The sequence below is a fragment of the Cynocephalus volans genome, chromosome 10 (assembly GCF_027409185.1).
Source record: "Cynocephalus volans isolate mCynVol1 chromosome 10, mCynVol1.pri, whole genome shotgun sequence".
Taxonomy (NCBI): Eukaryota; Metazoa; Chordata; class Mammalia; order Dermoptera; family Cynocephalidae; genus Cynocephalus; species Cynocephalus volans.
Window position 1 is genome coordinate 96,825,141 of NC_084469.1, and position 15,509 is coordinate 96,840,649.

At 51.4% G+C, this 15,509-nt stretch overlaps 1 protein-coding gene across 1 annotated transcript; it reads right to left on the bottom strand.

The window, feature by feature from the left end:
• Positions 1 to 1,079: 1,079 nt before the first annotated feature.
• TICAM1 (TIR domain containing adaptor molecule 1) lies at positions 1,080 to 14,075 on the bottom strand. Its single transcript, XM_063111192.1, has 2 exons — positions 13,955 to 14,075; positions 1,080 to 3,645 (listed from the first exon to the last, which is right to left on the bottom strand). Exon 2 carries the CDS (start codon positions 3,510 to 3,512, stop codon positions 1,377 to 1,379), a length of 2,136 nt encoding a protein of 711 aa, XP_062967262.1. The 5' UTR covers positions 3,513 to 3,645; positions 13,955 to 14,075; the 3' UTR covers positions 1,080 to 1,376.
• Positions 14,076 to 15,509: the final 1,434 nt, after the last annotated feature.

The window sequence follows — 15,509 nt, forward strand, 5'->3', positions numbered from 1 at the left end:
CACCCCGCCTCACTCGGGAATCTAATCTCAGAAGGTCATTCTCCAGGTTTCACTTCAAGATCACCATTGCCAGAGCTCTGACAAAGTCTGAGTCAGCGACTGAATATAGCAAGTAGCACATGACTCAGACCAGGCCTGCCCTTCAGCATGACCCAGCAGTGGAGGAAAACTCAAGCAAACTCAATGTTCAAATCAGGCTGCTGGGCGTGAGGGTTCCTGGATCACTGAGTCCAATTTCGCCCTTCTGGGGCCCTCCTTCATTCCCTCCCTTGGAAGTTTGGCTTCTTCCATTGGAATCTTCCCACTTCCAATCTGAGTGGCTTTAGGGGCCAGAATTCACTTCTTTGGATCTCGGTGTTCCCATCTGTAAAATGGGCCCATAATAGAAGCTTCTCCCTTGAGGGGTCCGTTTTCAGGATTAAAATGTGTTTGTGAATTTAAAGCCTCAAGAATCGATACATGTTAAGCACTACACAAATGTTAACTATTCTTGTTCTCAAAAGATCTGTCACCCTGAAAAAAATTAAGCCCACCCATGTGGGGCATGCACACTTAATGAGCACTGTACCTGGTGTACAGTGTACCTGGTGTTTATGTCTTATTGCTGACATGATCTGCTAACTACCTTGAAACAACTGGCATCCACAAACCCACTTCTCAGATCAGAAAGCAAAGGTTCAGAGAGGTGAAGGCACTTACCCAAGGTCACACAGCTGGATCTCAGCCTACCCTTGGTGGCAGTATCAAAGCAGACACCTCTTAAAATAAAGGGCTGCAGCAGAAACTGCTAAATGTACCCCAGTGTCTTCTCCACCTTCCCAGGCATTAGAACCAAGGCTTTCAGCAAGGCACGTGGCCTCCCAAAAGACTACAGTTCCCAGCTTCCCTTGAGGCAGAGGGGAGGCCATGTGACTACATTCTGACCAATGGGGTGAGAGCAGATGTGTGCAACTTCCGGCCCCTGCCAGCCCAGAGGAGGCGGGGGCTTCTCCCTTCCCCTTCCCTTTTCCGGGAATAGCAGCCACGTGTTTCCTAAGAAATAGCTGGGCAGAGGGGTCCTGGAGGACAATAGCGCTGGAGAAGCATTCAATAAATATTTATTATAATTAAAAGACCATACCAATATCCCCCGCCACCAAGACGCCCCACCCAGAGATAAAGAGATTGAATTGTAAACATTATATCCAGTTCTGGTCGCCGGGAAGCCCATCGGGGTCTGTTTCACTCTATTTCCTGAGAAATAAGGGTCTCCTGGGCAATGTACTGAAAATGGCACATGACCCCATTTTTCACTGCCCACCAGGTGGGGGACAGATGGGGGTCTCCAAGGTCCTGCCCAAAGCCCATGCCAGGGTCCAGGTGTGTCCCACAGGCAGTCAGGCCTGGTCACTCGGCCATTCCTGTGTCTTGTCCTCGGGTGCCTGGGCCCCTCTCTGGTTCCACATGTGGTTGTTTATCCCCAGCTGCACCATCTGAGCATGGTGGATAATGAGAGGTTGTAGCCCAGGGCCCTGAGGGGGCTCCAGTGAGGCGGTGGGGAAGGCCGGGGGCTGTGGGGAGGCTGGGGGCCGTGGGAAGGCCGGTGGAGGGATCCCAGTCTGCCATGGATGCAGGAGCTGCGGCTGAGGGCAGCCTGGCCAGGTCGGAAAGGATGGGGGGACTCCCAGGGGCACCTGACCTCCAAAAGGGACCTGAGCCCCGGAAGGCACCTGAGTCCCAAATGACATGTGGTTCCCAAAGGCCATCTGGAGGCTCTCCATCTGCGCCTGCCAGGACAAGTAGCTCTGGAGGTAAGCGGAGTAAGCAGTGCTCACAGCTGCCGCCTGCTGCTGCTCTGCGTGCAGATGCTCACTCCGCTCCCGCAGGGTCCGGGCATCCTGTTCCTTTCTCCAGGTGGCCTTGCGGGCCCGGAGCTTCTGAGGCTTGAATGTGTTGGCCACCTTCCTGGCGAAGATCGGGGAGCGTTCATCCAGCCACACGAGGCCCCCGAGCAGGCTGGCCACGTCAGAGCCGAGCTGGGCCAGGGAGCTCTCCAGGGGCAGGAAGGGGATTACACAGTCATGCCAGCCGTGCCGCGTGAGGCTGTTCATCAGCGTGTGGCTCGTCTGGTGCCGGCTAAGGCGACAGTCAAAGTTACAGGTGAGCAGCAGAATGGTGAAGGCTGAGTGCTCGATGGCATCCTGCAGGCAGTGCAGCTGGCCGCGCCCGGGCACCTGGAAGTCCTCGCAGAAGGTGGCCCCGTCGGGCACGCCCAGCTCCTCCAGCCTCTCCCGGACACGCAGGGCAATGTGCTCGTCCGCCCTGGCGTGGAGAACCACAAAGTTATAGAATTTCTGTTCCGACGATGTCACATCAGGGGAGGACAGGCACGAAGATGAGGAGGCTGGGTGAGATGAATAAGGGGACGATGGGGATGGAGGAAGGGGAGACGTTCTGGGACCCTCGGAGGGCATTGGCGGGTGTGGCTTGGAATGCTGGGACGTGGTGTCTTCTACAGAAAGTTGAGGTGGCGGCGTGGGGTCTTTGACAGAACAGTGGTTTCCGATGGGCTGCAGAATGGGCGAGGGGAGAGACTTGGGGGCTGCGCACACCTCGGTGCACTCCACCGAGTAGTGGGTGCTGGTTTCTGGTGCTGTGGGAGAGTCTGGGAGGCCAGCCGGGGTCGGACCTGGGGCCACATCAGGGAGCACCAGGGCTGAGCTGTTTGGTGGCTCCGGGGAGCTGGCAAGATCCACCGAGGGGGGCCAGCTCATCTCCTCGGGCTCCTGGCGGCCTGGAGGGACAGGCCCAGGCACCTGGCTGGTGAGGGGCTCATCACAGAGCTTGCTGGGTCCATGGGAGCGGGGGTGGAGACTGAGGGCCATGGTGGGGGACTGGCTGATCTCCAAGTTGCTGGCCAGGGAGGCTGGGCTGCCGGTGGATCGCAGGGAGTGCCCATGGCTCCAGCCCGACAGGTTGTCGATAGGGCGTGGAAGGCTCCGGGTACCGGAGGGCGAAGCTGAGGACGGAGGAAAGCAGTCCAGATTGGAGTGGAGGGGCCTGAAGACCCCCGGGTCCCCAATGATGTCCCACCCACACCGGTCCCGGGCTTCATCCTGGAGTTCCCCCAGCTGGTGGTCGTCCCTGGAGCTGAGGGCACAGAGGGCCGCCTGGTAGGCCACATCCCGCATGGAGGCTGGACACAACTTCTCCTCGGCCAGCAGATGGTACAACCGGGCAACAGCCCAGGACACGTCCAGGGGCTCCTCCGGGGCCTCGGTGCTATCGACGCCAGCCCACTGGCGGGCCACCAGCCGAGCCACTGCATCTGCCTTCAGAGCCTCCAGAGAGATCCTGGCCTCGGTCTCCTGGCCCAGCTTCAGGAGCACCATGGCGTGCAGGAGGTCTGCCCCCTGGCAGCCCAGGCGCACAGTCTTCAGTTTGTGCTTCAGATACAAGAGCTTGTCCTGGCCCGCCGCGCCTAGAATGTCGAAGGCACCAGGGAGTGACGGGCCCGGGCTGGCCATGGGCATGGGAGGGTGCGGCCTCGGGCAGTGGGAGAAGCTTGGGGTAGTGGAGGCATGTTCTGCACAGCCCGCCTTGTGCACGCCCGGTGTCCCCTACCCATTCACTGTACCAGGTTCCGTGGGAGCTACCAGAGCAGATCTGCAGGAAACAGGAGAGGGACATGCGATTACCACCAGGAAAGGAAGGCAGCCAGATCCCCTCTCCCACTGCCTACTTTCCTTCAGATGCCACCATGACCTATGGAGGTGACCTTGGGCAACGTGTCACCTCCCCCCAACCTCTATTTTCCCCTATGCAAAATAATAGCAGCTGACACTTACCTGGGGTTACCCAAGAGGTAGATACTACTATTTTCTCCATTTATAGGTGAAGAAAGGGAGCCACAGAGAGGTGAAGTCACTTGCCCAAGGTCACACAGCTAGTGAGTGACTGAGTTGGGATTGGAACTCAGGCAGTTGGGCTTCAGAGTCTGTGTCCCTAACCACTAGGATACACGGCCTAGGGGGATAATGATGTCAAACACTTAAGAGCTTGTTTCAGGGAATTGAGTTCCATTAACACATGGAAAATTCTGAGTTTGATGACTAGAAACCAGTAGGTGCTGAATACATGCTCACTAGGGAGGTAGTCAGCCTCCTAGATGGCCCCCAAGGACCCGACATTCTGGTACTCACGGTCTTGGGTCATCCAGCCAACACCATACCAGAGTTGGCCTATGTGATTGATAGAATTTGGCAAGGGATAAGGTGTCACTTGTGACATTGGGTTACAAAAGACACTGTGGCTTCCTCTTGGTGGCTCTCTCTATCACTCTGTCAGGGCTAAGCCATGTGGTGAGCAGCCCATGCGGTGAGGTGCTGAAGCCTCCTGCCAACAGCCATGCAAGGGAGCCACCAGGGAAGCAGCTCTTCCAGGCCCGGTCGAGTCTTCAGATGAAGCAGCCCAGCTGACAGCTTGACTGTGACCTCAGGAGGGACCTGAGCCAGAACCCCCCAGTGACAAAGCAGCTCCTAAATTCCCAATCCACAGAAACTGGGCGATACATGTTTGCTGTTTTCAGCCACAAAGTCCTGGGGTGATTGTTACGCAGCAGTAGCTGACTGATGCAGCCAATGTTATTACCATCATGGTGAGCAGACCATTACCGAGCCCCAGCTCTATGCCTAAACTGGGCTGCCAAGCCACATGGAAGCTATTTCTCCTTCTCTCCATTTCCCAAAAAGTGTCAAGCAGCTTCCAGCTCAGGCACTTTGCATGTGCTATTCCCTCTGTGTGGAGTGCCCTTTCCCCAGACCTTCCCCTGGGTGACCTGAATCTCATTATTCAAGTCTCGAGCACAATGACACAGCCTCAGGAGGCTTCCACACCCACCCAGTTCCCAATCCTAGTCTGTCTCTCCATGTCACCCTCTTCTCAATAGAATTGTCACTGGGTGAACTTTTCTTGCATGTTAACTATTTTGCATTTACTCTCTGCCTCCCTGTCAGACCGTAAGCATCAAACAGTGACAGCTGAGCTTCTTTTGGGTGCTATGGGGTAGTTGAGCCACAGAGCAGGTACTAAACAAAGACGGGCTGGATGAATGAATGAATGAATGAATGAATGAACGAGGCTGGTACTCAAAAGTTGTGGATGAGAAAACTGAGGCCCAGAGAGAGGCCTTTCCCAAGGGCACATAGAAAAGACACTTCTGACACTGAGTCCGACTTGGGGAAACACAGAGCATTAGGTCCATTCTGGGGGGCCGAGAACCCTTCGTCGGTCCCTCAGCCTGGCTAGGATGAGACCTACTACCTGTCCCACCCTAGTACCCATGATGAGACCTGATTGTTTAGACCAGTGGTTCTCAACCGGGGACAATTCTACCCTAGTAGGGACACTGGGCCATGTCTGGAGACGTTTGTGGTTGTCACGACTGGGGGGTGCTCCTGGCACAGAGTGGGTGGAGGCAGGGACGCTGCTCAGCACCTGCAGTGCTCAGGACGCCCCACCACAGAGGATGACCCAGCCCCAAGTCGCTAGTGCTGAGGCTGAGTAGTGCTAGTCTAAACCGAGTCGACGCACTGGTCAGCACTCTCTGTGAAAAATCACAGACCTCGTTGTACAAATGATTCAGGATTTTTTAAAAAATTCATTTTGACCAGGTCCACTGGAGCCCCAAAGCCAAGCTCGCTGGATCCAGGAAGGTCAGGGCGCAGGACAGAGAAGGCGTCGGAGTGAGCTGGCGTCGGGGAGCAGAGGCACGAGGGAGACGTGACTGCCCCAGAGTGGGCCAAAGGAGAAAGGACAGACAGAGGGGGTCACCGGGGAAAGGAGGGAAGGAGGCGAGCATCTGTCTGGCTGTTTCAAAAAATGGAAGTGGCCTGACGTGTTGAAATGCTGACAGGGAGGGGGGAAAAGGAGAGACAGAAAAGGCAGAGCTGACTTTCTTGTGGGGGAGACAGACAATCGACAAAGAAATGAGGAAAATTCACAGTGTGCCCGCTGGTGATCGATGCCAGAGAGAAACATAAAGCAGAGAAGCGGGGCTGGGGGAGCAGTCAAGAATACCTAGTATCAGGGGTGGGTGTTTGTAGTTTTAGATGACATGGTCCAAGAAGGCCTCCATGAGGAGAGGCATTTCAACAAGACCTGAAAATGATAAGAAGGGATCCTAGGGGACATCTGAGGGAAGAGCGTTCCAAGCAGAGAGAACAGCCCGTGCAAAGGTCCTGGGGCAGGACCGAGCCTGGCGTGTTGCAGGAACAGCGAGGAGGCCCATGTGGCTGGAGCAGAGTCAGCGAGGGGGAGAGAGGGGGGAGGGGATGGCAGGGAGGGGGACAAAGCAGGTCATGCAGGGCCTCGTGGCTACAGGGAGGACTTGGGCTTTTACCCCAAGGAAAGTGGGAGCTATAGAGGGCTGTGGGCAGAGGAGGGACAGGACCTGATTCAGGTGCTCACAGGCGCCCTCTGACTCCTGCAGGGATGACAGACTGTGTGGGGCTTGGGTGGGAGCCTGGGGACCAGGGCGGAGGAGAGATGCTGGAAAAGAGTGTTCCAGGCAGAGGGCACAGCCTGTGCAAAGGCTCTGAGGCAGGACTGAACCTGGTATGTTGGAGGAACAGCAGGAGGCCCATGTGGCTGGACTTAAACTTTTACCCCAAGGGAAGTAAGACCTGAAAAACGAGTCACCGTGGATCTGTCTAAACATGACTGCTATGACTCATCTCAAGCCAATTGTTGCTATGAGGAAACACATCTCATTTTCTGAGAGTAGCCAGAGATCCAGATTTTCAGGGATCTGCTGACTTTTGCCAAGTTGGCAATCAACTCAAATATTTTTAAGAGACCTTGTGAGCTTTAAAAAAAAAATCATAAGCTTGTGGGTCAGTGTGCAATCTATGGAGTGAAAACTCTAAACATATTTGTTGCATAATAAATAAATAAAGTGTGTGTGAGAGAGGAAGGGATACATACACAGCCTTCATTCATTCATTTAAGTAGTTCTTTAGTAACTGCCATGTGTTGGGCACCGTTGAATATTCCAGGGACACAGAGAAGAAAAAACAGGAGTAGACTCTTCCCTCTTGGAGCTGACAGTCTAGTGGGTACGTTAATTACACGAGGGTAGTTTGAAAAGTATATGGAAAACAGATTTAAAAGATAAGGTGAATCCTTTCTTGACCTTTTGGAAGACACCTCATATAAATACGTCTTATATATGTTATAGATGGCAATTCAGTGGTTATATATGTGTATACATATACACACACATGCACGTAATCTCTTAATTGAGCACCGACTGTATGCCATCCTGTCTTACCTGCTCTTCTTCAAATTCACCAAGCACAATCCTGCCTCAGGATTTTTGAGTTGGCTGTTCCCTCTGTCCCATTACCAGGTATCCCCATGGCTCACCCCCTACTCTCCTTCAGGTTTTTGGTTAAGCCTGCCCTGATCACCCCATGCACAACTGCCTATGACAGGGGCCACAAAATACGGCCCGCCAACTATTTTTGTAAATAAAGTTTTATTGGCACACAGCCATGCTCACTCATTTACATATTGTCTGTGGCTGCTTTCCCACTACAGCCGCAGAGCTGGGTAGCTGCAACAGAGACCGTGTGCAAAATATTCACTATCTGGCCCTTTACAGAAAAAGTTTGCCAACACCTGGGTTATAAGACAGGCACAAGATTTTTTTCCCTCCCAGAGAAGGGCAAACGACCAAGATCACATAGCGACTAACAGAACAGCTGTTTGGTGCCAGTGTTTGTAACCCTAAGACCAAATGCCTTACAATTACTATAGGGCACAACTGACTGTAATGGGTTGAATTGTGTCCTCCTCACCTACGTCCAAATTCCTATGCTCAAGTCCTAATTCCCGCCTTGGGAACTTCCAGCCTCCAGAACTACAAGAATAAATCTCTGCTGTTTAAGCTGCCCAGTCTGTGGTACTTGGTTATGGCAGCACTAGCAAAGTAATATACTGGCAGACGTTCACTGTCTAGACCAGCCTGGCCAAAAGAACTTTCTGTGATAATTATGGGACATCTTGTCCAATATGGGAGCTCCCAGCTACATGCATGTAGCTACTGAACAGAAACTGAATTTTGAATTTTATCCAGTTTTTAATTAATCGAAATTTAAATATAAAAGCAGAAGCCGTGTAAATGAATTTTCTTTCCCCACTCAACATGGCTTTGTTGTTTTAGTAGAACTTCATTTCACTTTGTTGAAAATTTAGTCTCCGAATTGAGATCCGGCAAAACACAAACCAGATTTCGAAGAATTAGTATGAAACAAGGTACATAAGATGCCTCATTAATAATGTTTTATATTGATTACATATTGGATATATTGGGTTAAATAAAATGTATTATTAGAATTAATTTCATCCATTTCATTTTTCTTTTGTTAATGTGGCTTGCTAGGAAATTTTAAAGTATGTTAGGTGTCTCATGTTATATTTCTGTTTGTTTGTTTGGGCGGCTGGCCGGTACAGGGATCCAAATCCATGACCTTGGTATTAGAAGGCTGTGCTCTAACTAACTGAGCTAACCAGCCGGCCCCCACATTTCTGTTGGACAATGCAAATTTAGACATTTCCACAACAATCCAGTAATGTTGGGGTTATTGCTCTTTTTGACACAAGGAAACGGAGGCACAGAGAGGTTAAGTAAGTAGCCGAGGATCACGCAGTTTATAAGGAGTACAGCTGAATTGAGACCCAGGCTGTCTGGCTCTCAAACCCACTGAGCTTGTGGGCTCCATAGTGTGTCGCCACAGATTCCAGCTTACGTGGATCTAGTTTTAAGGCCTAAGAAACAGCCTTATCTAGTTTTAATTAAAGTAACCCTCAGGAAATGGGCACATGGTCTGAGAACTCTGACAGAAAAGCAGAAGATGAAAAATGTTCCCCATAAAGCAGGCACAAGCAAGCAATAAGAAAAGAGAAAGTACACAGCTTCTCCTGTCTCTCATGTGAGCTCAGCACATAGCAGGATGAAAATGACAACGATCTTACGTTCAGGTGGGACCACAAGTCAGCCAAAACTTTTTGAAACTGTCAAGGTGACTACTTGAAATACAGTTTGATATCACCCTCAACAGCAATGATCCTCAGATCAACTGTTCCTACCTCCCGATGGCTCCTGGGAACAGCCGTGTATATAACTTACAAAGAAAAAATCAAACCCACGTTGGCATGTACCCTCCAATTTTTAACTGATAAAAGGGCACAGTTGACAAAGTATGGAGAAGACTTGTGCCTGAGATGGGGCATGAGTGGGGCCTCACGCTGTGTTCACTCTGCAAATTCATCAATTTCGACGCTTAGGATCGGTGCCCTTTTGTGTGGGTGGGTTATACATCTATAAAATGGTAAGAGAAACTACAAGGTTCTGGGACTCCTGGACCAGCCCAATTGCAGCAATTGTGAGAATCAAATTACTTCGAATTAGTTGCCAACACTGAACAAAGGAGATTTTGTGTAAAACTCCGGCATTCTGGATTCTCTTGGACAATCAACAATCGGGCCAGGCTGGGTCCACATTCCCACAGATCGGCAAGAGCAGAGTGGCAGCTGTCCCCATCTGAGGGCCAACGGCTGCCCCGTTCACAGCCGTTTATTAGAACTGAGTCATCTCTGGGGTAAGAGAGTACAATGGTAGAAGTGTGCCCTCAGGATTCAGATCTCAGCTCTGCCACTTCCAGGCTGTGACGCCGGATGGCACTTGAGTGCTCAGTCTCCTCATCTGTAAAGTGGGTATGATGACCAGCCACGAGGTGATTCATACAGAAGTCTCAGAGCAGTGCCTGTCCCACAGCGAGTGCTCCGTGAGCATTAGTTTGTGGTCTATGTCTAAGCCTCAGTTTCCTGGTTGATGACACCCGCATGAAAGTGGCACTTGAGATGAATGTGGGTCTACCATGAAGATTCGATGTGAAAGTAAGTTTGTTTATTTGGTGGCTGGCCAGCATGAGGGGATCCAAACCCTTGACCTTGGTGTTACAAGACCACGCTCTTACCAACTGAGCTATCCGGCCAGCCCCTGAAAATAAGCTTAAAGAGCTTAACACAGTGCCCGGCATGGAGCAAGAGCTCTACATACATAATGTTCAGTTGACCCTTAAACAACGTGGAGGTTATAGGTGCCGTGATTTCTCTCTCCTGACCCCAAACCAGCTCCTCCCACTCCCAGTCCTCTCGATCTCAGGCACTCAGGCCAAAACCCCAGGTGTCCCCCAGGCCACCTCCCACTCCCCTCCAATTGGACAATCAGCAGATCCCATTAGGCCTGTCTCCAAATTATCCCCCAATCCAGCCACAAATCCAGCACAGTAGAAAATCCACATATAACCTTTTTTTTTTGCATTTGGCTGGTATGGGAACCGAACCCTTGACCTTGGTGTATCAACACAGCATTCTAACCAACTGAGCCAACCAGCCAGCCTCATGGATAACTTTGGACTCTCCAACAACTTAACTAATAACCTACTATTGATCAGAAGCCTTACCGATAACATAAACAGTCAACACATATATTGTATATGTAGTATATCCCGTATTCTTACCATAAAGTAAGCTAAGAAAAGAAAATGTTATTAAGAAAATCGCAAGCAAAAATACATTTTAAAAATATTTTAACATTCCCCTAACATACGTATAATTAATTATGATTCATTTAAAAAAAAAAAAAGTTTTTTTTTTTTTTTAAAGATGACCGGTAAGGGGATCTTAACCCTTGACTTGTTGTCAGCACCACGCTCTCCCAAGTGAACCACAGGCTGGCCCCCCCAAAGATATTTAAACATTTTTAAATACATTGAAAAAGTCCATGTGTACGTGGACCCACATGGTGTTTTTCAAGGGTGAATGGTCATAACAGCGTAAGAATAAATATTGGCAGAATTTATTTTTTCTCTTCCTCTTTTTAAATTAAATTAAATTTATTTATTTTTATTTGTTATTATTTTTTGGCAGCTGGCCAGTACAGGGATCTGAACCCTTGACCTCGGTGTTATAATATTTAAAAAGTTTTTGAACCACACCTGGAACTTTCCCGTTCGATTCCCTCCTCTCCTATTCTCATACGGTCCCCCCTCCATGCTTGTCGTCTCTCATGCACCGAGCAGGTATTTACTGAGCACCTACTACATCCCAGAACTGTTCTAGGTGCTACAGCGGACCAAGAAGGGCAAATCCTCTGCCCTTACAGAGCTCATGGTGTAGTTCAGGGAGACCAGCAGTAAATGAGAAAATAACCTATGGTCACTTCTGAAAATGAAAAGAACTCTGCGGGAGACAGGCATGGCAGAAGAAGCTTTGGAGGATGGGTGGTCATGGGAGGCCTTCAGGAGGAGGTGACATTTGAGCTGAGACCTGAAGGAAGTGAGGGAGCAAGTCAGGTGGAGACCTGGGGGAGGAGAGTTTCAGGCAGAGGCACGGCACGTGCAAAGGTCCTGGGGCAGGACCAAGCCTGGTGTGTTGGAGAATCAGGAGGAGGCCCGCGTGGCTGAAGCAAAGTGAGGAGGGGGAGAGAGGGGGGAGGGGAGGGCAGGGGGGGACAGGGCAGGTCATTCAAGACCTTGTGGACCTCAGTAAGGACCTGGGTGTTTCCCCCCAGTGAAGGTGGGAGCCATGGAGGGCTATGGGCAGAGGAGGGACAGGACTGCTGTACTGTCCTGGCTGCTGCAGGGAGGACAGACTGTGGGGGTTGAGGTTGGGAGTTGAGGGACCAGGGCAGAGGCAGCTGCACTGGCTCAGTGGGAGATGTTGGGACTGGTGGTCACAACGAAGGAGAGAAGTGGCTGGATTTAGAGACAATTTGGAGACAGGCTTAATAGGATTTGCTGATTGTCCAATGGGAGGGGAGCAGAAAGAGGCCAGGGGGACACTTGGGGTTTTGGCCTGAGTGCCCGCGATGGAGAGGACTGGGAGAAGCTGGTTTGGGGTCAGGAGAGAGAAATCAAGAGTTGTTTAAGGCAGGATTCATTTGACCAAATCACTGTGGGCTCTGTCACCTCCCGCTGTCACCTCTTCCCTCTCCATTCTAGCCACCCTGGAACAGTCCTGCTTCAGGGCCTTTGCACAGGTTGTGCCCTCTGCCTGGAATACCCTACGCCAGATACCCAAACAGGTGTCTCCCTGGCCTCCTTCAGGTCTTAGCTCAAATGCCACCTCCCCAGCAAGGTCAACCTTGGCCACCCTCTTTAAAATTGCAGCCACTTCCACATGCTCCCTGCCTTATTTTTCTCCTTTTGACTTCTCACCACCTGACAATGTAGATTTTACTTATTTGTATTGTTAAATACCCATCACTTCCTACTGGAATGAGCCCCACCAAGGCAGGGCTATTGATTGGTCTGACTTGTTCACGGCTGTATCTCCAGTGCCTGGCACACAGTCAGTGCTTAATAAATACTTCTGGTGTTATAACACCAAGCTCAAGGGTTCGGATCTCTGTACTGCCAGCCACCAAAAAAAAAAAAAAAGAGAGAAAGAAACTTATTGACTGGACAGAATAGTGCCCGGAACACAGTAAGCACTCAATAAGTGTTTCCTGCTTCTGAATCCTATTTCCCCAACCAGACAATGAGTTTTACCTCGGACTGGCCTGTTAGCTCAGTTGGTTAGAGCACAGCCTTATAACACTAAGGTCACAGCTTTGCACAGCTTTGCATCCCTGTACCAGCCAGCTGCCCCCCACAAAAAGTCTTACCTGCTTCCATCAGGACTGGCTCACAGTCGGGGCACAATTCACTCCTGCTAATTAACAGATGTTACAAGGAGACGTAGAAGGTAAACTGTGGCCAGACTGTGATGTGTAAACTCATAACGTGTAAGAGACAGAAGAGGCATTTACTCTATAAGTATTTATTGAGCACCTATCATGTGCCAGGCACTGTGCCATGCAGACAACAACCCTATAAGTTAGGATGACCTTGACTGCCCATTTACAGATGAGAAACGAAAGCACAGAGAGGTAAAGTGACTTGCCCCAGGTCATACAGGTGGAAAGTAAAGAGGTCAGGATTTAAACCAAGCAGCCCAGCTCCAGAGCCCCTGTGCTTACTCATTGCCTACCTACTACGTGCAGGCTCCTTCCTATGCCTGGATCTGGGGAATCCTTAAACCAGGCCAAAGGGGAAGCTGTGGATTTCCAACCCTCCCAGCTTGGTCTCTGCTGTGTGCCCAACATACTGAACAGTGTCTCCAGGCACACAGCAGGTGCTCTATACGTGTTTGTTGAAGAGTGAATGAATGTTGCCTATTCAATGAAGGAAACTGAGGCCCAGGCAGATTCAGGAGACTGCCCCACCCCCCCACCCCCAAAGGCTGGAACCCAGACCCACGACCTCCAGCATGCCTGGCCCACCCAAATCCTCTCCTTCAGCCACAGAGAGAGAAAAGAAATGGGGGTCCCATGACAATGGCCATGGCGGGGGCCATCTGGGCTCTGAGAGGTGCCAGGGGCCAGTCCCCTGCCCCAGGGTCTCTCCCTGAAACCGGATCTCAGCTGGTCATGGTAGGAGGATGGGGCGGGGGTCCAAAAGCCCCTGGAAAAAGTGGGAGTTCAGGACTGGGAAGGGGCTGGGGAGGGGTCGCGCTCCATCTGGGGAGCCCGGTGAGGCGGAGAAAAAACGGGGGGGAAGAAACGGTAAACACTGGGGAGGGACCCAGACTGGGAAGGAATCCCGGGAGCGGAGCAGGGACGGGGTGCTGGAGAAGAAGCCGGGGCGCTGGGGAGGGACGACCCCGGAGCTCCAGGGGAAAGCCAGGTGGCCTCGAACCCTAGCGGGGAGGTTCCGGGGTGTCGGGGAGGGATCCGGGGGCAGAATCGGGGCCACCGGAGAGGGGAGCTGGAGCTCGAGGGGGGGTCCCGGATCCCCGGCAGGTGGCTGCCCGCGCCACCCCGCCCCGCCCCCACTTCCCGGAGGGTCCTCGCCCCTTCCCCACCTACCAGCGACCGGGGCTGCCGGCCACGCCGCTCGAGTCCTCGGGGCCGGGGCTTCGGGCCGGGCGTCCTGGCCGCGGTGGCCGGCGGTGGCCGGGCGCGGAGGCGGGACAGTGGCGCCTCCCCTTCCGTGTCGCGGTCGGAAGGGAGGAGGAAGGGAGCTGAGGTCACGCTTTCGGGGGCCCTGCCCCAGGCGCAGCGGGAAAGTCCCCGAGGTGTCCCCGCAGCCACGCCCTCTGCTTCCGCTCTGCAAATTCCGCTTCCAGAACATTGGAGCACCTACTGTGCGCAGGTGACCACAGCAGGGTACAGGTGGGATGAAAAAGTCACCACGGTTCTAAAATGAGGTCACTTCAGGGAGTGATCAGTGCTTTTCAGGAAACACGAATCCCGAGGCTGTGCTGAAAGTCACAGGGGTTGTGTGCACCATGGAAATGCAAGGGGGGCCCCAGAAACAAGTGCAATGAACACGTGTCAACTAAAACATAATGAATTAAAACAATAAATTCACAGGGGTCCTAACCTCTCTGGGGGCCCTAGACCCAGGGTGGACATATCCACTGGGCACAGTTAGACAAGGTGCCCAGGCTCCACCATACTTTTAGGGGACCATGAAAATGTTTTTACTTCTTTTAAAATGCGGAGCTGGGAATGGGATTAAACCTATGTCTTTCTACCAACCCAGTGGTAAAACATAAATTTTTTTAGCAGCTGGCCAGTACAGGGATGGAAACCTGAACCTTGGTGTTGTCAGCACCACCTCTAACCAGCTGAGCAAACCCTTCAGACCCTTTGGAAAATATAATTTTAAATTTGCTTTTAAAGAGGAAGGGGCCCAGGAGGGTCAGAACGCCTTTGACTGAACCCCTTTGTCAGCCTGGAGAAGCTGAGAACCTCTTCTCAAAATACCATTTGCAGATGCATTAAAAAATAGAGGCGGTTACAAGGAACTACATTAGGTTGAAGTGCATTTATGAAAGTATTTTTAGGTGGGTCCGAGTGTAGTGGGGTTTACGACTAATTGATCACAACTGGTCAGATTTCTTTGTTACTTCTCCGTCCCACTGGTTTCACTTGAGTAGCTTTTAAATATACATACACGTATATTTATTAAAAACAGGGCTGGCTGGTTATCTCAGTTGGTTGGAGTGCAGAGTTATAACACCCAGGTCAAGGGTTCAGATCCCTGGACCAGCCAGCCGCCAAGAAAACAAAAAATCAAACAAACAACTTAATGGTCCATGGTCTGACAACTGGATAAACAAAATGTGGTCCACTCATACTGTGGAATATGAGTCAGCCTTACAAAGGAAGGAAATTCTGACACTTGCTACTATGTGGGTGAAACCTGAGGACATTTAGCTCAATGAAAGACACTAGTCACTAAGGGACAAATGCCATATGATCTTACTCATAGGGGGTCCCTAGAGTCGTCAGATCCATAGAGACAGAAAGTAGAACAGCGGGTGCCAGGGGCTGGGGAGGGGGGTGGGGAGTGAGTGTTTCATGGGGACAGAGTTTCAGTTTGGGGAGATGAGAAAGTTCTGGAGATGATGGTGGT

Excerpts from the sequence above, each read along its gene's own strand:
- TICAM1 (XM_063111192.1), bottom strand. The coding sequence starts at position 3,512 with ATGCCCATGGCCAGCCCGGGCCCGTCACTCCCTGGTGCCTTCGACATT.